This window comes from Echiichthys vipera (genome assembly GCF_963691815.1).
Source record: "Echiichthys vipera genome assembly, chromosome: 21".
In the NCBI taxonomy this organism is placed as follows: Eukaryota; Metazoa; Chordata; class Actinopteri; order Perciformes; family Trachinidae; genus Echiichthys; species Echiichthys vipera.
Genome location: NC_139846.1, coordinates 14,423,313 through 14,447,746, shown reverse-complemented (window position 1 = coordinate 14,447,746; position 24,434 = coordinate 14,423,313). Strand labels below are relative to the sequence as shown.

The 24,434-nt window shown below is 41.8% G+C and overlaps 1 protein-coding gene across 1 annotated transcript in view; it reads left to right on the top strand.

The window, feature by feature from the left end:
- stau2 (staufen double-stranded RNA binding protein 2) overlaps positions 1–24,434 on the top strand; it is an 85,691-nt gene that overhangs the window by 49,682 nt on the left and 11,575 nt on the right. The window contains exon 13 of the mRNA XM_083936333.1: positions 8,310–8,423. Coding sequence (XP_083792459.1) covers positions 8,310–8,423 — 114 coding nt within the window. The remainder of the gene's footprint in view (positions 1–8,309; positions 8,424–24,434) is intronic.

The following is a 24,434-nucleotide window of genomic DNA, read 5'->3' as shown; positions in this document are numbered from 1 at the left end:
GTGTGTGTGTGTGTGTGTGTGTGTGTGTGTGTGTGTGTGTGTTCACCACCACATGCAGCTTATATTTGGGCACCAATAATGATGATGTCATACACGAGTGTAGGCAGTAGGCATCTGTGAAACCGGTTATTTATTTGAATTGTATTCATTTGTTGGGATAAACCCCTTGAGTTGTACTAACTCGTTAGGGGTAAGATTTATTTATTTTTCAGCCTGCGATCGTAATCTTTAACAGATTTATGTTTTGGATGAAGACCTCATTTGTGTGGCATTAACGTTATTATAACGACACGCTTTCTTGTTGCATGTCTCCAGCAGCGTAGAAGCATGAGTTTGGTGCCATCGTTTTGCAACACGCAGCTGTCAGAAAAACATGCCTGCATTGATAAAAATAATTCATACGTTTGAAGGCATACAGGCAACAGCATATATATTATACTGCTTTAAATCATGTCCACAATAAAGACCAGTTGATCGAACATTGACGTCATCACCCTGCATTTTGATTAATTTGTATATAGATTAGATGACCCTTGTGAAACCAAAGGTGCATAAAACTAAATTCCACAGAACAGTTAGCAAGCATCTCATTATTTTTGCCGTGCATAATGCAGGAAGTCATATTCCTAAGTAACTGGCGTGTACAGTGAATGTAGCACCTTTTCAGCACAAATCCAAATTACACCCCTCCTGAGGTTGTGTTGTGGTTGTGCAAATGGAAAATATGACAGAACCACTTTGTGTTTTGTAGCAGAGATTTTAAGCAGGCTGTAGACTATTGATGACCTGCATAAAGCAAACCTTACACTTGTGTGATTTGAGTGTATCCATAGTGTGTTGGATTTTAAATCATGAGCGCAGGGTCACTGTTTATGTGGGACATTAAAGTTGCACTGTGAAGAGTGGGGGAAAACACTGAACCATCACAAGTTCAGAAGGGTTAGATGTTAACTTTTGTGTCACAGGATATTGCACCGTTTTAGAAATTATCCTCTCGCATAAGGCGATGAAAGATCAACATACTGTACCTTAACATTCCAGGTTGTGTCTGGAAGAGCTGAATAGTATCTTCAGTATCTATCCGTTCTGTCCACCTGCTAAATCCAAACGCAATAACACTGCTGAGATAGCAATCAGTTGAGTTATGTTATCCAGCCAGGACAGGCTTAACTTGGGAGATGGATTTAGAGAGAAGGGAGGTACTCTTTGCTGTGATGGAATCAGAACTTCCACGTTGGAAATCCCATGTTAATGAAAACACTATCCTTGGCGGGTGGCTGGTGTTGATATCTATTCAGTACAGTTCCCAGGATTTCTCACACTTTCACGTTGTTTGCTCTTCTCTCTCTCCGCTTCCTTCTTTGGCTGTGTAGAAAAATCCACTTCAAATGGGGCCGACTACACCTTGTACCCTGCCTGGCACTTTCTACCCTTTTTTTTCTTTCACGTTTTTTCTTCCTCTTTTCCTGATCTCCATTGCTGAGACTCATCTCTCTGTGTCAACATCAAACGCCTGATCTGGTACAAACGTTCAAAGGCTCTAACAGTTTGTTTCCAACATCCTTGTCATCGTCTCATTCCTCTGCTCTCTGTTTACTCTGCGATTTGCGTTAGAAAATACATTTCAGAATGGCTAATCCCACCACGTTTGATTTCTGCGGCAGGGTGATGGCTTCCAGCTGCGCTCTGCGGCATATTTGTGTGAAGAGCGATCTTCGAAAACAAGTTTTGTCTGTGGTATAAATCAGGCCGTTAATGCTGTGCTGGCTTGGCGCACAGTCTCCGTGCTTACATGGTGGCCCTCCGTGTGCGTGCCGGTGCGTATGCTTGTGTCTGTGTGTGTGTGTTTGGCAGAACTGAGTGATGATGTTTTTACACCACAATCAAGCCCATTTGCAAACCTTTAAATCAAATACCCTCTAGTGCAAAAACAGCCTATTGCACATTCGAAAATGCAGCATAATTTTTTTAACTTACTTTTGTTCGCTATATTTTGATAATATCGATCATATTTCATGTAATTCTCAACACTAGGCAGTGATAGCAGCTGTGTGCCAGCACAGTCCCAGCGTGGGGAGATGGAGGGGTGTTAACCTGGCACTTTGTTTGGAATCTAAACAGTGCTCTACATAGTCACTGTAGAAACAGCTAGCCTGCTGTCCAGAGGTTACAATAAATCCTCCTAGACTCAGAGAAGTCACTGTGCCAGGCAAATAAAAAGTCTTGACACATAACCACCGTTAAACCACAAATTGTTATTTTTCCACTTTGTTTTTTTAAAGATTAAACAAATGATACAACGTGTTAATTTGTGGGTTTTAGAGGTGCTGCTAGGGGGAATTTGTCCTTTCAACAGGCTAGCTGTTTCCCCCTGTTTTAGTCATTATGCTAAGCTAACCTGACTGGCTGATGGCTTCATTTTTGGTGTATTAAAGTGGGATCAAACTTCTCATCTTACTCTCAAGAAGAAAGTAAATGAGCGCATTTCCCAATGTGTTGCAATATTTTCTTAAATTGTACTTACCTTAATAACTACACAAGTGATTTTAAAAGAGTGAATCTCTTATGTGTGGCACGCCGTTCTATTAAAAATGGAGCAGGTGGATCAAGAGCCATAAAACCATGGAACTATAAAACACACACATCTTTCTCCAGCCCTCGAAGAAGTGGTGACTGTTTTTCGCATCTCTCAGCACATTTTTACCATGTATTTCTCCAAAAAAATCTATTTCTTGAAACCAAGTTCTTATGATAGAACATACTTTACATACTTTATCAATCCCCCAGGGGGGAAAGTGAGTGCCAGCACAGCACCGTTCACTCCCATTTCTCAATAATGAACTGGCTTCCAGAGAACTCTTTGTCTCATTGTCTTTAGACTTCTCTTTGTGATTTGGGCACAGAGCTCTCAAAGTTTTTTTTGTTTTTTTTTAGAGTTGCCGTTTTGTTTGCCGTTGCCATTAGGAGAAGTGAAAGGTATATTTAAACTGTCTTTAAACACTCTTGACCCCTGATATCCCCACTCAAGTGGCTTGGCTTGGAACTCAAATTGCTTCTCTCCAACAATGACAGGGTCCCTCAGCTGAGAGGACTTGTGTATTATAGTAAAGTTATTTCCGTGCTCTTTGATTCTCTACAGCTTGCACTCGGCTTAGTCTAGAATAAAGCTCTTAGTCCTGCAGTGCTTGTGTTCTGCGGTTTTAACTGGAGTAACATGACAACATACCGACTGTTTGTTTTTGCAGTTACCTTGACAGTATTGCGTAACACAGTCCTAATAATATGAAGTGGTGCATTTGTACATGTATTTGTTTGAGGCCCTTCATGTCTGTTTGGATTTCTCTTTGTGGGTGTGCACATGCATATTTCCGCACTTAACATAAATTAAGGCATGGCTGCATGAGCACCATGACTGTGATTGCTTTTTAGTTTGTGCATGTTCGTGTTTGTTCAAATGAAGAGGAGCATTTGAAGAGGAGCCATCCAGCTTTAGAAGCCAGATGTCAGAGGTCGTTCCGCGTTAGTGCCGCCGATCAATCGCAGGCCTTGCATAACTTTCCTGCTTCTTTGTCTCTAGAGGAAGTGGATTAGAGGCTGTTTTCTGAGTTGGGACCTGGGATGATTAGTTAGGCCTGTTTAGAATGCATGCACTCACATATGCATAAAAACATGCACTCAAAACAGGCAGCCTTGATGGGAGGATTTGTTTTTAAGATGCTCGTTACTTCAGTTTCTTTCAAATCATCGCATATGAGATGACGCCGATAATGTTCTTTGATGCTGGCAAATCAAGCAACTTTCTTTCCAACCCCCCCCCCCCCAAATAACAAAGAACTTTGGCTATTTCATCAACAAGCCACCAAGAAAGTAAGACCTCCAGGTGGTGTTTGGTGATCTGCCAATGTGGCTAGAGCAAGTCATGTTTATTTATGTACTATGTGTCAAAGGACATTAGAGATTTACGGCATGTAGTCCAGACCCACCTCAAAATCTCTAAGAAGATGAGGACAAAGAAAAGTTACATAAGCACGTAAGGATAAATGTTCACAGTGACAATGGTAACATGTTACCATTAACTAACTCTTATGAAATAATCAAGGGATACTTAACCAGTTTTAATCCAGGTCTGTGTCATGAAAAATCAGCATAATTATGTTTATCTTTAATGTTTAGAAGGTATAATGTTTATGTTTCCCATCATAGTTTAGCATGTGAACATTTGCTAATTAGCACTAGCTTCAAAGTACAGCTGAGGCTGTTCATAGATGAAGTTTTGCAGGTATTGGGTCATAACCCAAAATGATGGACAAATTAAAAATTTGACCTGGTGATGGCACTGCAGGGATAATTAAGGGATCACCAAAGTGATTACAGTTGATCTAGTTGGGAACATAAGTGTCTGCAGCAAATTTCATGGCAGTATATGAAGTAGCTGAGGGAATTTGCCACTCAAAACCACAAATGTCAACCTCATGGTGGTGTGAGAGGAGAAGTCAGGGTATCACTAATCATTAGGATACATTGTCAGGGAACCATGAATGTATGTACCAAATTCCATCACAATCCAACCAGTAGTTGGAGCCATTTTAGTCTGGACCAAAGTGGTGGACTGATCACTTGTCATTGGCAAGCCTAAATAGTAGAAGAAACCTCAAGAGGAAATTAAGAAAAAGGATCTCTTCTCCCCAGAGAGCTTTGAGGGCAAATGGCAATGTCAAAGAATGGACAGAATGTTATTCGATATTTATTTAATACAGCAATGATCATTAACCAGTCCTGAGTTAGTTGGTTTACTCAAGACGAAGGGCCTCACCCTCCTTATTTCTCACAGTCAAAAACAGACATCAAATTATGTACTAGTAAGGCTTTTAAAAATAAACGTTTTGTAATGTTAGCTCATGAAATGGCTAGTCTGACAATTGAGATTAGTTTAAAGAAATACAACCAACCCAGAGCAATTTTTTTTTCCCCTATCCCATAAATCCTGAGGGGTATAGCCAGACCATACTCCAGCGCTGTGGGGCTCTGGTTTGGTCTGGCTTTGTGAGACCATGAAAAGGTGTTGCTAAATTGAATCATTTCATTTGTTTTAATAATAAATGTAACCAAAGGAGAACTTCATACACAAGTTTTACCTTGTGTAAGCGACCTCTTGATCTTTGCCCCCTCATGGTCAAAGATACTTGGATGTAATTGGCAGTTTCCATACATAGACTCTTGTGTCCATATACACTCGCAGACAATCCGAGAAGTTTGAAATTATTAGGAATTTGATATATCCATTCTTACATGTCTTTACAATGAGAGACTGAGAACGTCTGTTTCCTCCAGCGCCATCGAAGGGCCTCACCCTCGGCTGGAGGCCTGACAGCTTGCAACTGATGACCCGACCAAAGTGCCCGTTGATCAGACAGCATGATTACACCATACATCACGGGCTCCCAACCACAGGCCTTTATATTGCCTAAATGAAACCGCACACTGGACACACACACACACACACACACACACACACACACACACACACACACACACACACACACACACACACACACACACACACACACACACACACACACACACACACACACACACACACACACACACACACACACACACACACACACACACACACACACACACACACACACACACACACACACACACACACACACACACACACACACACACACACACACAGCGATTCATATCTTTTCCATCAAAAGCACAGTCCTGTACTTCTTCACACACAGTTTGAAGATTATGGATAGGATTCCCAAATAGGATTTTTATTCTCAGATAATTATATTCTTACCCCTAAAAAGTCCCCCTCCTCTGTTTCTTTTTTTGTTTTTCTTTCACGTCTCTCTCCCTTTCTTTCTCCCTCTCCTTAATGTTGAACTCTGGAATTTATTGGAGATTAACTTGTCAGAGAAGGCTTTTTTCCACAGCTCACTTTACTACATTCATCATTCATACACATAACAGCATTCCACAATTTATCACTCTGGGCCCATCTCCTCAGCAGCAGGTTTGTGTGCGCACATCTTCTCCTTCTTGTGTACTGTATGTAACACTACATGTTTGTGCATATATCGCCCTGCACATGGTCATATCTCTGTGTGTTTCTTGTGTGTTATGACGGGTCTGTGTCGTAATGGGCAGACATCCATGTGTCTGGCTTGCTGAAACACACACACACACACACACACACACACACACACACACACACACACACACACACACACACACACACACACACACACACACACACACACATACACACATATGTTCATAACTCATTGAGGAAGACACAACTTACTCTGGAAGCTTTCAGTCACAGACCGTGTGTGTGTGTGTGTGTGTGTGTGTGTGTGTGTGTGTGTGTGTGTGTGTGTGTGTGTGTGTGTGTGTGTGTGTGTGTGTGTGTGTGTGTGTGTGTGTGTGTGTGTGTGTGTGTGTGTGTGTGTGTGTGTGTGTGTGTGTGTGTGTGTGTGTGTGTGTGTGTGTGTGTGTGTGTGTGTGTGTGTGTGTGTGTGTGTGTGTGTGTGTGTGTGTGTGTGTGTGTGTGTGTGTGTGTGTGTGTGTGTGTGTGTCGTATATAGCCAACAAATTGTAGGCTACGTAAGATGAAACTACTGAGGAGAGTTAATGTGCACAAAGGAAATTACACAAAGGCGTACGTATGTATTGCGGCATACATTTTCTTGTGATTTAAAGAAGGTAATAACTTAAAACTTTGCTATCAACAAAAAAACACAAGATAAGCCAACACCCACATTGTATATAAATTCAGCAGATGCTGACATCCAAACATCTCAGATTTATGTCATATGTTGCTACAGTCATAAAACAGACTATAAACATTTTTTTTTCCCATTTCACACGCGTTTATATTAACTGCCACTCTCACAATATAAGTCCTTGTGCACCAATTCAACAACCGAAAGCTGTACAGGCAGCTGCAAGCGAGAATCAAAACACAGGCAGAGGCAAAGAATGGCACCTGCGTGTATTGAACTCAGCAGCAAGCTGAGAAACATGAGAAGCTGTCTGCTCAGTTGAGCGCTGGAGGGCATACACGCTCTCAGAGGTTCAATCTGCTCTCAACTTTGATTTCTGTTTGCGTGACTCAACCTCACTTCTGAACCAAGGGAGGCACTGGCTCTCTCATGATTGGTCACTTTCAACAAGATTAAAGCCACACGCATTGATTGGCCCTGTGCATAACTGTAGTCCGTTAACTTCCGGTATTTGCCTCTGTGGGTATACCAGTTTCCTATTGCGATGCCATCTATACGATACCTCCTCATTTCACTACAAATTTCGAAATAAATGTGTTGTTGAAGCTAAACAGGGCCAGATAAGATACAACCACAGGAGTCTCAGAGGTAGTGAGTGTCTGACGGCGCTTGCTCCTTGTGGAGTCAGCTGGTGCACGGAAAATTTAGCTGTTTCCAGAGCATATTTTACAGCTTGTTCCACACATTCAGTTCCTATTTAACAGATTCAGTTGGGACAGAGATCACCTGATAGTCTCGACACTCGCTCGAGACTCCTTATCAGAGGATTATTAGAGGGCAGTCCATTTTTAAAGAAGTAGCTAGAACCTCTGTTCTACCTTCTTCTTTAATTTAATCGTTGGTGTGTAAAAGCTTTTTGAATCAGTTCCCTTTCTCAATCCTTCTGTCCTTTATGTCTCTGCAACTGTAATATATTTATCTTCGTCCAGTTCTTCTAACTATTTATGTCATCTATTAAGATGCCTCCAGCTGTCCTATGCATAAGTAGGCCAGGCAAACACATGCACTCGTACACAGACATACACATGCAAATACACGCACATGCCCGATGAAAGAGCCAGTGAGAAGTAGGGCAGACAAGCAGGCAGTATTACCAAAGCCCTTGGATCTAAGGAGCAGACAGTCCCAGAGGAGCATCATGTCATAACAGTCCTGATTGCACAGCATTTAGGAATGCCTGCAGAGTTAACCTCTCAATGATGAGAGGTCGCCAGTGATGTCATCACTACCCCCTTGGATGCCCCCCTCCCCATCTCAGATACACACCCTTACATTCATTCCCCTCCATTGCCATCTCTGTGTGGTGTTGGGTAATTGTCCACAAATGCTCTACGGTGGCAATTAGACATGCAAGATTTACTCTCAAGCCAACCACTTCCAAAAACACTACGCTGTGTCCCACTGAAAACATGAGATGCTTCAGTTCTCTTGTCTTTTGTGCTTTGATTGATCTTTTCCTGTATGTACTTTTGGGGTAACTCAGTTTGCCTTTGCCCTCTCCTCCAGGTGCAGTACAGCGATGCGCAGAGCGGTAAGGATTTCGTGACCTATCTGACCCTCTCCCCTGTGCAAATGACTTTCCACGGCACCGGGAGCACCCTCCAAGCCAGCCATGACCAGGTGTGTGCTTGTGTATTTATATATACGTGTGTGAAGGGAGGGTGAGTGTCACAGCTGTTGAATACACTCTTGCTTATAGAAAGTTGCACATGCATAACTTAATGAATAGTATAGATCAGTGGACATCAAAAAGTGAGGTTACATTGGAGTGATTTTTAATAAGCCTGTTTTAGCTGGCATGAACTGGTCGTAACATCCAATCTGAAAATCATCAGATATACAGGTATCAGCAATTTGATTGGCTGTTTCAAGAAGCCGGGTTGCAAACACTTCATACAGTTTAGGGTTAATACTGTACATCCATGATGCACACAACTTTTCAGCTGCCAACAAGTTGCATCTGTAACATCAGTCTTGAGGCTCTAATAAATGGGGAACTTTACATGAATTATAATAATAGTAATAAAAATCTGTTACGCCTATATTGTCTGATACCTCTTCTTACATAGGCACGTAAAATTAATGAACATTTAGTTTTAAAGATATTTTGCTGTTTAATAATAAACATTATTATAGATGGCAGCGCACAACTTGATTGTAAAAAAGAAACAACAATAAACATTAATAGACTTTATTTCTGCAATTTACTGCTCTGCAGTTTCTTTTTGCCAGCATACAGTAAACAGCGATGCCGATATGTCTGTGAGAACACAATATTGGCTGAAAATACAGTATAAGCTGCACTCTACTCTGTAGGCTCTGCTTATCCTGGTTCAGTGAAGTGTAGCATGTAGTGTAGTTCGTATAGTGTAGTACAAAGGGCATGTTGTGAGGAGACTTTGCTAGGGGTCTCATCCTCTAATTACCAGAGAAGCCTCGGCTCTGTGGCGTTATTATTAATCACGAGGGCATCAGAACCACCTGTGATAATTACCACTGATTGCATTTCTCCGTGACAAGCCTCTGTTCCACCCACACACAGCCGCCAGTTCTGTATGATTTTCAATCCATCAAAGTAATCCCCATCCTTAAAAAAAACTTTTGGCGTGCCCCTCTTTCTCTCTCCCTCCCTCTCTAGTTGTCTCACTCACTCTCTCTCGCAAAATCGCCGTATTCAGAAGGAGGCTCTTTGTCTTATGTTGCCCAAGCAGAAAACCAGTTGCTTACATTCTATCATCTAAACATAGGACGCCCCTTTATTCAGCGGTCTTCAAAGCTTTAATAAAAGGCCGGCCCGACCCTGAATGGGACAGCTGACAGGGGGCTAGTGCCGCCACCACTAACTGAGAGCCAAGCCAATATAGGCCAGGCAGGTCTGCGTCCTCGGGACCTGTTGTTGCCAGGAGCACTGGGGCATGACCGACTGTTAGAGAAGGCCTTTCTTTTTCTCTTCTCAGTACAGTGAGGAGTGCGACCACAAAGGGAGCACCTAACAAAAAGGGGTCACCCTCGGCAGCCCCCAAACCCCAACACTTGTTGAACAAAGTAGGCCTGAAGGCGTTACACATTTGGCCGACTTTGCCCTGATGGTGCCTGGACACTGGCGGCTATGAGGATGGTCTCGTGGTTGACATACTAATAAGGCCCGTAGAGTTACCTGTAAGCCAATAAAATAGGCTCCCTCGTGTGCTGGAGAATCTCAGGCATCCTGTTGTACACATTCACATCGATCGGTCATGTGTCTGAGTTGCCTATTAATAGTTCACTGGAGATCCACGTGTTCCCTGTTCCACATGTTGGCCTTGGCACTCATACACACAAATTCACACCTTGCACTTTTATCTGTGTAATTACACATTGTAAATCTGATGAGATGGAGCAGGGGGATCTCTCAGCTAAGAAGTGATAAAGCCTTTCCTGGAGCCTGCCTCTGTTGCTGTACACACGCACGCGCACACACGCACACACACACACACACACACACACACACACACACACACACACACACACACACACACACACACACACACACACACACTGACTCCAGTGTGTTTCCTGATGTTGTCTTCGCTGTTATGGATGTATGTTGTGTATGTTGTGTTTTGTCTTTGTTTAGCTATCAGAGGTAGGATAAAAAAATGTTTGGCTGTAAATAGTCTCAGCTATAAATAACACACATGGTGCCAAAACATCTTTGTTTTTGTTTCAGATTGAAGAAAACATGCAATCTGATCAGATCTGCTCACTTTTGAACAGTAGCAGTAGTAATAATAAAAAGTGTGTTTGCTATAAATAATGCCCCAAGGTGGTAGTTTTTGTGGCTAAAACTTCGGCTTCAGTAGCTATTTGTAAATCCATTGTCAAATGTATCTTTGGGCATCAGCATCCTAATGGTTAAGGCACATGCGACATAATGGCAACATCCACGTATTGACTCCCTCTGTTGTTGAAACCAACTCCTACCCTATTCATACCCATTTTCTCTTGTTTCTAATCATTTAAATAAAGACAAAAGGCTAAAAATATGTTTTTTTTAATAGATGTCTGCTAAGTTCTTAGTAATAGGATAATTCCGTAGTCCTTGCCAATATAGTTAATCACTAGTTTGAAACCAAACTTTTTGAAACTAACACTTTTTCAGTTGACTCAGTTTTCTACACAATCAGAGTTTGCATGTGGAAATATTCAGTAACAACTCATCTGTATATAATAAGTAGTTTGCGTGGAGCAACTTAACTTAGTGATCACTTACATTATAGCTAGGCTAAGTGTATACTTAGTAAGAGCTAATGCAACTGGTCCCTGATACATCAGACCACGTTCCCAGTGAACAGCATTAGCAGTGAGTCTGGACATAAATAGAGGAATGCATTTTTAACACACTGAATCAGATGAAAGCGAAGAGATTAAATCATGCAATAGTAAATCCTTTGTATAACCTTCTGTTGGACAGTAAACATTAATGATCGAGAGCAGAGGTGTTGTCAGTGCAAACACACACAGAGTACCGACACGAAACACACACCGCAGTGCTTAGGTGCCATAATCCTTGGCCTTGTGCAGACATTCCTATGTGTGAGAGATATACAGCTGAGTGCTCTTTTCTGACCTTATGTGCCATCTACTCGGTGCCATCTGCCAAACACATGTGAGCCCGTAGGCTGCTATGCTAGCTGGAACTCGCCTGGAGCCAAAGATGTTTGTCAACATGTTCTCCGTTTTGGCAGTAAGTTATTTTTTGCTGATAGATTCAGCTTTAGGGTGCATAATGTTTAATTCATATCTTAAACCACATAGAAGAAGGAAAGAAGGAAAAAAAAACAGTGTTGACAGCTTGTTAACCAAACAAAAGCCCTGTGAAAAATCAATGTTTAAACCAGATTTTGTATGCTTTCTGTAAAGCCTGTCTCGTGTTCTCAGTTCCCATATTTAGCTGCAGGTTTATTTTTAGGTAACCTCTTGTTTAAAGCCCCGTAGAACCATGAGTAACTCCGTGACCAAAAACTCCCAACCTCGCCATCTCAAGGTCATATCAGTTTTTCAGCATCTGGCCTTGATTTGATATCTGCCAGTTACAAGGACAAATTAAAGGCAGTGGCAGTAGGAAATATTTTGAAAATGTTTCGACAGCACTAGATGCTTTTTAGAAAGGCGGATTTCTGTGTTTGTTCTGTAGAGCTGAAGTAACTCTCTGGCACTCTCTCTGTGGCGGCAGTGGGACACCAGGGGGGCCGAGGCCCACTGAGCTGTTTGTGAGGTGTCGCTGGTCCAACATGAGCGGCCCGCAATCGAAGATGACAGGGTGACTGTTGTCTGCCACCAGACTCTCTGTGTGTGTGTGTGTGTGTGTGTGTGTGTGTGTGTGTGTGTGTGTGTGTGTGTGTGTGTGTGTGTGTGTGTGTGTGTGTGTGTGTGTGTGTGTGTGTGTGTGTGTGTGTGTGTGTGTGTGTGTGTGTGTGTGTGTGTGTGTGTGTGTGTGTGTGTGTGTGTGTGTGTGTGTGTGTGTGTGTGTGTGTTTCTATTTGTGTGTGTGTGTGTGTGTGTGTTTCTATTTGTGTGTGTGTGTTTCTATTTGTGTGTGTGTGTGTGTGGTAGCTTTGCGTGCAGTAATGTCCTCAGCTGAGCCACTCCGGGTCCCAGGGCCTCTGTCTCCCAGATTGTCACCTGTGGCTGCTTGGATTTGCTGCAGCAAGGGCACATTTTAGCTGATTTGATGTGACACGTTGAACATAGTGTATAAGGATTAAACCGTGTTTTGAACAGGCTTTCAGGTAACGAAGCCTCCTTTTTTTAGATTATTTTTATTCTGGATTTATTTCTTGTGAATTTTAAGCAGCCTTTCAGTTCTCTTTGATGTGCAGGAAATTCAAATTTGTTTTCTCTGTTCTCTTTGTAGTTTAGCATCTAGCTAAACAAGCCTGTCTATGAACAGACCTCATTCACTGAGAAAGTCCTGTGAGTCGTCATGTGAAAAGGCCTTTCACTGGACACCTTAACAAAATACCATTTGGTCACATGCTTGCTCTCCTGACTGTTTCTGTTATCTTATGATGCCAGATTCACAAACGCACACATATAACCTTCCTCCCTACTGAGGCAAAACATCGAATAGTTCAGCTAAAATTAATTGGGCATCTGACCTTGTCTCTGGTATGTGGATTTTTGCTGCCAGCAGTGTTGCGATGAGGAAACAAAGGATAAAGGAACATGGCTGCAGGGGAGTGATAATGAGGACCAGTGGTGATGAGTATATTTATTTATATGTTTCACACATTCCTGCCTTCATTCATTCAGCTTAAATTAGGGGGGGGGGGGGGGGGGGGGTGACAGTAGGAGAGCATGGTGGCAGCAAGAGGAGAGACAGGACTGATTCATGGCGTGGTGACTGCTGGGATGGTCTTCAGAGATCCCCCGTGGAGTTCAGGAGAACAGCAGGAGAGGGAGCTGCAGAGGGGTGGAAAGTGTAGAGGCCTCTTGTTTGAAGTCTTCCTTCCCGACTGGGGTGCAGACATTACCCCAGGCTGGGTTTCTTCTCAGGGGGTCCTGCAGGAGTGTTACCCAAACAGGCAGCTGTCGGACAGCCTCTCCGCCCTTCGTATCTGTCTCGTCTGTCTCCTCTTTATGTGCTAGTGTTGTGTAAACAAACACAGCACCTGGACGTATCCTAAATCACTATATGTAGAGAAGTCATTGGTTTGTTTTTATTCATAAAGCTATTTTGGTAAGACGTGTATCTATGTATCCTCATTCCCATGTGTAGGAAAAGGTGGACCAATGACTTCAAAAGACACAGTACATTTTTGGCTATGATAAAGTCGCAGCAAAGTGTAATGACCGCCCTGCAGGAGCGTTTCATCTGATGCTTCTTTGAGCTGAACCAGTCCAAAAGATCCTCAGTATTACAAAATGTTATGTGGCAAGGTGTTTTGTCCTGTTAAAGAGGGTTAGTTGTGGATTATTAATTGTTGTTAAAAGTTATAACCATTATTAATAAGTGTGTGCAGTTAATAGACTCACTCACAGCTTACACCTTTGCAGCAGACAATAATTAGATATTTTGCTGTCTATTGAAGAGTTCCAGCAATTGTTTTAGCTATGAACCAGCATGGTGGTATATGAAAAATTCATATCATACAGGAAATTAAAACCAGTGTACTGGTTCATCCCTGCAGTCTATGGTTCATCCAGTATACTGCCCAGTACTACATACAAGGGAGTTATGTGTTGCTAATGACACTGTCATGTTGAGCTAAATGTTGAAGCCAAGCAAGATATTAATCCTTTAAAATGTTTACGTGCTCTCTTTCTTTCAGTGAGGTATTATAAGACCTAATTAGTTTGCCAGAATGAGAAGGAAGAGTAAAGTATCTGATATTAATGACCGACTGGCAGTTGCTTGTCTTGTTTTATTTGCAGTGTTTGGAATGTTTGATTTGAAATGTGTACTATTAAAGTTCAGTTTTAGGTTCATAAATAAAGTTGATGGAAGTGAATCGAATACATAATAAGACCGTTTTGATCAGAGTTTGCAACAGGAGGCACAAGTTTTCAGAGCACTCATTCTTCACTATAATTAGCTAACATCATATAGAACTAGTCACATAGACCTTCCCCTGCTCCCCCTCAAACACCACCTTGTAGCTTAATTCCCTCCCCAACGACCACCTCTGCCAGCACTCCCACTGTCGGACCTACCCCGACCCCTGCTGCTCCCCTCACCCAACCCCACCCTGTTCCCGCCCTGGAGAGAGGACAAAGTGAAGTGTCCACGGAGCGATCCATCAGTCCCGCCAGTCTTCCCACATGCCCTCCTCAGGAAACACCTTTCAGACCAGGAGATTAGAGTGTGACGGGAGAGGAGAGGAGCAGTGAAAGAATGATGGAGGAGGAGGGAGAGGTGGTAAATGATCCAGAGAGGCAGAGAGAGAGAAATAGGGAGAAGAGGAACTGAAGAGAAATTGATTGAGTGGGGATACATGAGATTGATGAGGACCGGGAATGAGAAAACGGGAGATAGAAGTGACTGTCTTTCTCTCTTTGTGGACCAGAGGAAGCGGCGACCAGTGGGGAGAGAATAAACATGAACTTGCCCATTAGGGGACGTGTTGATAGCTCTAAGTGGCCCCTTGGAACATTAACATGTCTATTGAGGGCTGACATGTTGTGGAACTGAACACACAGATACGTGCGGTCACACACACATGCAAACACTCTGAGCCTTATTTACTTTTAACATGATATGAAAGACACGCAACAAACTAGAAGTCTGCCTTGTGTTCTACTGTTTCATAACACTGCCTCACAGTTTTCAGGCATGCAAAACATTTAATGTTAATGTGATGGCAAATTAGCATGTTGGTCCCAAGTCTGAATAAACACCGAGTCCCTTTTACGTAAAACAGCAATATTCATTGTTTGGACCTTGTAACATTTACAAGTCTGAATGTAATGCTTTCAGATTACCTTCAAGGCTGTAGCAATGCACTTATTCTCTCTGTCTCTTATTGACAAAGAAAATAAAAGTCATCACTTTAATAAACACAGCAAAAGCGCCAATTTTTAGATGTTGTGACGTTGAGATGTCTCATTCGGTATACGATCAGTCTATAAAAACGATTTTTCCCCCGTTGTGCTTGCGTCACAGTCACAATATCACTAACATTCCCTATATTCACTCTATGTTCATTCACAGCCGCAGCTGTTGGTCTTTTCTTAGTGTTAGGGCTGCAGCTAATGATTATTTTCATTATCAATTTAACTATTGATTACATAGTCCACCTAATCGATTCATCTTTCAGTCTCTAAAATGTCAAAATAATGAAAAACATCAATCAGATTTTCAGTCCCCTGTGTCCAGTTGTGCAGATCATCTAATCTGCTCAAGTTTTGAGATCTCCCCACCTGGTGAGATTTCTGCTCCACCCCAATACAACAGAGATAAAAAGGTTTCTACCTTATATATTTAAAATATTCAATAGCCACACCTCTTTCCTGAAACAACGTTCTTATTATTTAGGATGATCCCCAGAGCACGCTGACACTTTTCAAAGGAAACCTTTCAACAGTAAAATTTAATATTTAATTGAACCTTTAACACAATGTACCAACCAGCTGACCTTGTGTCATGTTACATGAACAGTATGGATTGACATGGACCTGTGCAGGAAGCATTTTAAGGGGGTTAACAACGGTGTCCATGTGACTCTTGCCATGTTTTATGCATCTGTGAGGCTGAGCGGACCTGGTATTAGCATGTGTCTCGGGTGATCCACAAGTGGACTGCCCTAAGTACGTCTGTTCACAACATCATTTCTGTCTGTCTGTCTGTCTGTCTTTCTGTCCGTGTGTCTGTGTGTCTATCTGTGTCTGTGTCTGTGCCTGTGTGTGTGTCTGTGTGTGTGCGTGTGTTTGTGTGTGTGTGCATTTCAGTAATTACTTTCAACTTAATCATACGTTATTACAGAAACATGCGATGACTAATAAAACACGCTGGCTACACTCTTTGTCTTTTTAGTTGAAAGGCATAGTTTCTCCACTCTGTTTGAATTCACAACATTAACCGGGTTTATAGCTGTGAATAGGGAATAAGAAAAGGTTGCAGCAATTAAGAAAGTTGCGATTAAATGTATCTGTGATTTGCAGAATCACACAATGTCACTGGGGACCTAAGAGCTGGTGTTAAAAATAGATAAATGGACAAAATTCACAGAGCTACCTATAGCTCAGATGTCGTGGACAAAGCCAGTGAATGAGTACATAGTACACACCTGTACTTGGAGAGGTCCTGTTGTGATCAGATCACTCAGCACGGATATTAGTGCCAGGTGAGAACAACCTCAGACTTGAATGAACAAAAACATAGAACACCCACTTTTACTCTTAAACCCTGCAACAACTCCACTGCTTACTAATGCTCTGAGTACCATGCTGCGCAGTCTACACTCCATAACGTTATCAGTGATTCATTAAAGAAAGTAACCCATTTCTGAAGGATGATTAAACGGGCTTCGCTCACAAGAAACAGTGTTTACCCAAGAGTGTTGCTTAAGCAGACGATAACAGATGATAACTTCTGTTCTGCCCTTATGAAAACAAAACTGAAATGCCTGCATATGCGCTCAAGGCTGTTGGCATGTGTTTGTAAAGTATGTGCTAGAAAGTAACTTCACACTTTTACAGTTGTCAGAGATCTGTAAAAATACACACTTGAATACACATGAGCACGACTCACCGTAGATTACCCTACCTGCCAATTTAGATTAAAGTCCATAACGCACAGTTTCTCAGAATGCTGAATTGAGATGTGATACACATTACAAACCAGGTGTGGTTAATGTGGTTATATTTCTATTAGTGGCAGTATTGTTACAGATGACAGATGTGATGACAGGAATTATAATGTATGTTCATGTGCATAAAAATGAATTGTTCTCCCTCCCTATTGGTTTCTTGGACCTGTCAGACTAGGGCGATTGCTTTAAAGTAATCAAAGGTGTTACCTTCATTATCACCTCAATGAGAGGAGCAAGATGTTTTAGCAGTGGCCTTGCAACCTTCAGTGCTGTTAAGCTCGGTGTGTGATTTTCCCACACACACAAATTTGGCATGGATAAAGGTCTAATCACACCTGTCTTTACTCATCACCCCCATGGGAGGCATAAGCAAGCCAGTCTGCTAATTTGCTACCTACTGCTCTTTTGTAGCGTCTTTGGCTCATTATCTTAATGTCATTTGATACTGAGTGATAGTTCGCCTCGCTGAAAAGGTCCCCAAGATAAGGGCCAGGTTTTCTTTTATTTATTTTTTTCTCCTCTGCTTTGCAATCTCCCAGTGACAACATGTGAGATATGGCACCTGTGGAGAAAACACCTTTTCTAACACCAACGTAGTTTTCACTCTACAAAGGTTGACATTTCCCCTTTGTTTCATAATCAGCATTATGAAAACTGTTTTGCTGCCTCCTTTTCTATTTTACTTTCCTTATGTACAAACTGTATGGCATTAGAGAAAAGACCAGGTTGTATTTTGAGAAGTTTTACTTTAAAGATATGAAAAGTGAGCAGTAATGAATATGCCTCGATATGAGCATTTAGGAAATACTCTGTTTTACACACAGTTGATATGGTGATTTGTGTAAAGATGGCTAATCCCTTGATACAGCTCCTTAAAGGTGTACTGTAAGATCATCTATCATCTATTTAATTGTCTTTTAAGTTACTATCTATCAAAGAGTGAGTTAAAACAGTGGTTATTGATCATATCAACCACTAATGAAAGCACTTGTACTTGCCTTTTTGCAGAGTATTCCAATCTGTGTGTCTGTTGTGACATTTCCTACCTAGCCATGTTAGTGACGCTGCGGTTGGTCTGCCGGCCCAGATTGTCATTAACGATTATGCTGCCTTCACTTGTAATAGGAGATCGGGAACTTCCAACTTCTGAGTCAGGCTTCTAGTAAGGGCAGAAGTGTATTAGAAATGCGTGTGTATGGATTTAAGAGGGTAACATACAGGGGGTGGACTGGAAGTAGAGAGGTGAATGTGTGTCAATAATGTTTACATAAGACCAAAAACAATAATGATAATAATAATAATAATAATAATAATAATAATAGTCAACACACATAATAGCAGTGAACGTGGCAATATGGAGGGCTCTGAACGAACAGGTTTGCCTGCAATTACATCCTACTGCCAGAGAGGCCGCTAGAAACAACATATCTCAATTTTCATGGAGAACAAATTTAAGTTACCTTAAGTTTTAAGATGATAAGATGCACTGTATATATGTTTATATGTCTGTGTATTGTTTTTTATTTTATGTGCACCCCAGGAAGATTAGCGACCACAGGAAGCTAATGGGAATCTGAATAAAGAAAAAAAAAACAGAGGACCACAGACCAACACTGATACCCTCAGTCTTGTCCCACTCTTGTAAAGTTGCACAATGTATCATCATCTATTGTGCAACTCGCAGAGGAAAAGCTTTGAATTTTTAAAAAGCTCTTCAACTTGATATGTGACACACGTCTTGTGGTAAAGAAATTCGAAGAATGAATCATCATCCAAAAGTAAATCACACGCTGACAGTAATTGCAGGGATACCTCTCAGGCATAAAAACAACCACACATCTACATTGACAAACACACTCATGCACTGCACAATGACCTGTATTGTTGGTTGTAAATGTATTCTTTTGTTGCTTTCCTGACTTAATGAAATTCGATCTGCCAGAGGCTTAGCTGCTATTTGTTTGTAAAAGTTGTTTTTGATTTCCATTGTACACAATATGATTCTCTCTAAAATCACAAATTTTCACTCAGATTTCACTGACAGGTCCGTAGCCGTGCAAAACTAGGCCCCTTTAGCCTGATTCAGAGCCACTAGAAGTTGATTATTTAACTTAACTAAAGTTAACTTAAAAAAATATTGAATTATTCAACCCTAACCCAATGACACAAAAAGATGAGCTTTGCTTTCACAGCAATCATGAATTGGGCCCAAATGACCCTTACTGTTCACCGGCAGGTAACAACGCTTCCAGCGGTGGGAGTCGAGTCATTAACGTTCCATGTCAGGATCAGTGCTCTATGGCAGCGTACTGAGTTATGGAGATGAGCGTAGCGACTAGGGAATGTTTTTCTGTCTGTCTGAGACACCCCCCCACACCAGCACCACCTTCCTCTCATCTGGATGTTAACGCATTCTCAGGCCTCAAACAGCCGACATTTTGAAACACTCAAAACAACAGCCACATTGGGGGTTAACACCAGTTACGACTAAGGTGTCACACACTCCTGCTGTTTAAGTAAACGTGTGTGTGTGTGTGTGTGTGTGTGTGTGTGTGTGTGTGTGTGTGTGTGTGTGTGTGTGTGTGTGTGTGTGTGTGTGTGTGTGTGTGTGTGTGTGTGTGTGTGTGTGTGTGTGTGTGTGTGTGTGTGTGTGTGTGTGTGTGTGTGTGTGTGTGTGTGTGTGTGTGTGTGTGTGTGTGTGTGTGTGTGTGTGTGTGTGTGTGTGTGTGTGTGTGTGTGTGTGTGTGTGTGTGTGTGTGTGTGTGTGTGTGAACATTATCTTCATCATCCTCCAAATCTCCTCTGTAAATAAAGTCACAAGTGACAGCTTGTGTTCTGTTTTACATGCAAATCCAGCCCAACCCTTTGCATTTAAAAGAGATAAGGAAAGATTACACAAACCACACTGTCCCTGCCTAAATGTGAGAGGAAGAAATTGCAGCGGAAAGTGAAACAGGAGATGCTTAGCTTTTTTTTTTTTTTCTAGAAAAAAGAACTCTTCTTCAGCATGTCTTAGCTAGCGGAGGAAAAGGTAGTCATGCTCTCTCCTGTTGCATATGACAGCTCAGGAAGCTCAGAGGCCTGCAATGATTTAGCAGGCATTTATCTGGAATATGATCTAGTGATATGACAAATTAAGTTATACTATATTGTACTCTCAGCTGCACAGTTTTAGGTTATGTATTTTAATGTGAGTTTAACTGTTAGGTAGATGCTTTTAAAGGAATAACAGCAGTTTAAAACAACACAGTGAGGTTTTATGGGGAGTTATGTGCTGGGGCCAGAGCATGTGAGCGGTAAGAATTTACGCTCCTTGCTCACAGGGCTATTTGTTCCCCCCCACTCAAAGACAGTTCAGGCCGATCTGCTCAGTATTGCTCCGTGCTCAACTCAGATTTCACCTCAATCCACTTAAAACGCTGCGTCGTAGTGTGGGTGTGCAATACACAGATATATTCTGGATTGAATGGTGTGATCGGTACTGGAGTGAAAATGTAGCAGTAGATAAAGCGGCGCTCCACCTTTTTTAAATCCACTAAACACTCCATCCAAAATTCTTCGGCTCCACTTACAAGCTCTGGCTGAGACCAGTGACTTCCTGGACTCTCCACTGGTTGCCTGGAAACCCGTCCTAGCCGAGACAAAGTCTAGTATGACCTTCCCTAAAATGCTAAAATGTTGTTCACACTTTATTTTATGCCCAAAGAAATTGAAGTCAAAAGCAACTGGACTTTGTTATTTGTCTAGGAAGACGTTTCACCACTCTCATCCAAGAGGCTTCATCAGTTAATTTACACATCTGACCAGGCTGCGACTGGTCTCTTGGACTTTATTTTATGAATTAAACAAACTAAATATTAGGGATGTCCGATAATATCGGCCCACCGATATTATCGGCCGATATTGAGTTAAAAATGTAATATCGGGAATTATCGGTATCGGGTTTTTACAACCGATGTCAGTTCTGTAGGCTTCAGCATTTCCGAGTGTACCTGAATGCAACACGGGCCATTTACAGGCGCGTGCTTGATGACGTATAACAACAACAACACGCTAGACTCGTAGGTTGCTAACAGTGGCTAACAAGCTTCAGCTCTCCCGGTGCATGAGATGTCCGTGGTTAGGAAGTATTTCCAAGTGTCATCTACTAACAGTAAATGTGCGCTATGCAATGACTGCAAGGCGTTGGTTATGAGAGGAGGAAACAAGGCGTCTTCCTTTAATACATCTAATTTGATCACCCACCTCAAGAAGATTCATGCGGAGTTATACGATACACCTGTGCAGCAAAGTGATGAGAAGAAGCAACAGCCGACACCGAGAAAAAAAACTTTTTCTATCGTTCAAGATGCCGGATTCACCAAACGCGTGGAGTTTCTCGAGCCCCGTTATGTCTGTATAACGCCCAGTCAGAGTGTTTCTCAGACCAGTGCTTACCCGAACTGTACAGCATTGTTTACAGTCACGTCGAGAAGCTAATTTCTGGTGCTGTATCCATTAGATCCAATACAGGTTAGCATGTTGAGCTTGACTGCTGATTTATTGATTGTATTATTTGCCAAGTTACGGCTCAGTCGTTACTCAGTCTGGAAAAAGAAAAATAAGTTTGATTACTACTCTGGACTGAAGCTATGCATCTTCCTTGTTGTGATGTTGTCTGTAGTGTGTTTGAGGCAAAATATTCTCTCTAAAAACACAAACAAATAAATGAATGGAACTTTTTTCAATAACTTATTTTGTACGGACTGTGTTTACATTTGAAAAGCCGTGTTGCATTCATGTATGCATCCAGTAGGGCATCACAATAAAATTAGGCATAATGTGTTAATTCCATAGTAGGTGATATGTGATGAATTTTGGTGTAGAAAGGCTGCATATATCGGTATCGGGTGATATCGCTATCGGAAATTAAGGGTTGGACAATATCGGATATCGGCAGAAAAGCCAATATCGAGCATCCCTACTAAATATATACATGTCTTTTTAATAAGCTTTATTGAGCTTGATTAGGGTGTTAAGGATTCCCTATATTCATTACGGCCAGAATACATGGGGTGCGTACATGGCAATGTGAGGCAGCACAGCTTCCAAACTCTGCATAACAAACTGCATTATCACTTGGCAAAGCTCAATATGGACACAGTTGAAGCTGGCTGCAGCCACACAATACTGACGTAGTCTGTGCAGCAGGTAAAAAACCCAGCTGCACCCTGCCTACGTACGCTGTGGGTCCATTCCCCATGTATTTTGGCTGTCAGCCTTCAAAATTATATTGATTGCATAGAAATGTTTCCTTTTCCCTTTTTATATGCTTCAACAGTGGCTATATATGTCACTGGTTTTGATTAGCTGCTCTCAACGTCATTTGGATGAAAGACTGTATATGTAACAGCAAAACCTGGAGTCAGGAAAACATCCATTTAAAATCCATATGTAACTCATCTGGCGTAGTTATGAATGCATATACTGAATGAAACCACAGCATGAATCCACATTATGTCAACCATCATTTATCCTTTTATAGAACGCACCTCATTTTACCATGAAGGGAAGGAAATTATGTCTGATTACAGTTCTATAGATGCTTTGCAAACTGAACATGTGCAACAAGGGAAGGCATTTTACATGGCTTTGACATGTGCCAACAAATTATGTTAGAGTGATGCTATAACGACTTTACCCAAAATGATGTTATTTATTGTATGTGCTTTCAAGTGAGAGGTCTAATGCAGCATAGTTACTAAATAAACATTTGATTTAGAGTCCCCGTTTTCCTCCGGGACGTCTTCTCTATTCCTCATTTCCCTCTACTTCTTTTTTAACCCAAACTCATTCTCGTTCTTTCCCTTCTCTGTTTCGCTGGCTATCTTTCTCTCTTTGAGTCTCACACTCACCCCCACATGCACATCTCCCTTGTGCCCAGTGAGTAAATGTGGAACCGTGTGAGCCTTCAGGAGGACTTTGAAATGAGACATGGCTGGGACATCAGAGGACTCTGCCACTCTCAATGAAGCCTGCTTGATTTATAAGAGAGCAGGGAGTGGGGGGTTGTTTCCAGAGGCACACAAGGCCATGAGGTCCTCCATTAGTACCCTGACCCCTGTTTCATGGGACCAACCACTGCATAAGAGGAGAGGGAGGAGAAGAATGGAGGGATGGATGGATGGTGGACATGGGGGGGCTTGTGTATGGGCGGCTCTTTTTTCTTTTTTACCATAGAAAGTCTGCTATTTACATTTTCACCACAGTGAAGGCAGCAGAAATGAGAAACCCTAGCTCAGTCATTTGTCAGTGGCCTGTGGTGTCCTGACTTAAACGTCTGCTGGTTGTACCTGATCTCTCGCTCAGGCCTGTCTCGGCTCCTTCTTTTACGATTCTCCTCGCAGTTTTACTGTCCACAATCTAATTAGCTGCGTCTTAATCACATGTTAAAGCGCAGCGCCTTCCTGGTGTTTACTGTCTGTTTGCCATGCTGTAAAAATGTGTGAGGTGGCTTGTAAAAGCTTGCCCACAGAGGATTAAGTGCTCACTCTCCTTGTGTGGATAAAAATCGCAGTATCACTGACAAAGGGTTATAGCCTCCATACTGCCACGTCTTTTAAACATTTTAGACACTTCAAGGAAAATACACCATTTTGGGATAATATAGAATTTATAAAATCAGTTCCAATCGTTTTTAATCTCATTAGATCCCATTTTTGCTGTGGTCTATGACATTTGAAATTTGACATTCAACATTATTATCACTATTACATCACCTATTTTATACCCCTTGCTATCCAATGTTTTATGTCATGCTGCTTTTATTTTGCATGTGAAGCCCACCACGCCTACGTCAATCTGTTTGCTCATTACGTCATCCATAACACCGCTTTGTTCCTCTTAAGATCGGTTCCTGTTGTTTATGAACATCGCCAGCTTTAAACTAACCATAATGGCATTATGCTTACATTTAAAAAAAAGACATATGTTTTCAGTGTGCATTATGTTACGTTTTTTTACCCGCCCGCGTTCCATCTTTTGCTAGTTAGTGTGGCCCCTGGACCTATTCATCAGAAAACCAGCCTGGCTGAAGGAGCCGTACCCAGCAAAGCCTGTCTCTCGATATAAGCATGCTGGAATTTATTGTTTTCAGTAAACATGCCTTATACATAATCTGCCTTTGCAGTACACGCTGCCAGTTGCCATAGGAACATAGTAGGGTTTTCATAACACTTCAGGGGCTCTGTTAGGCATGATGGGACTCAATTGACCCCTGTCACACATTGAGTTGAAGACCCGCTCAGTATTTCCTGAGATTTAGATACAAGAAAAAAAATATCCATCCACATCTTAAAGA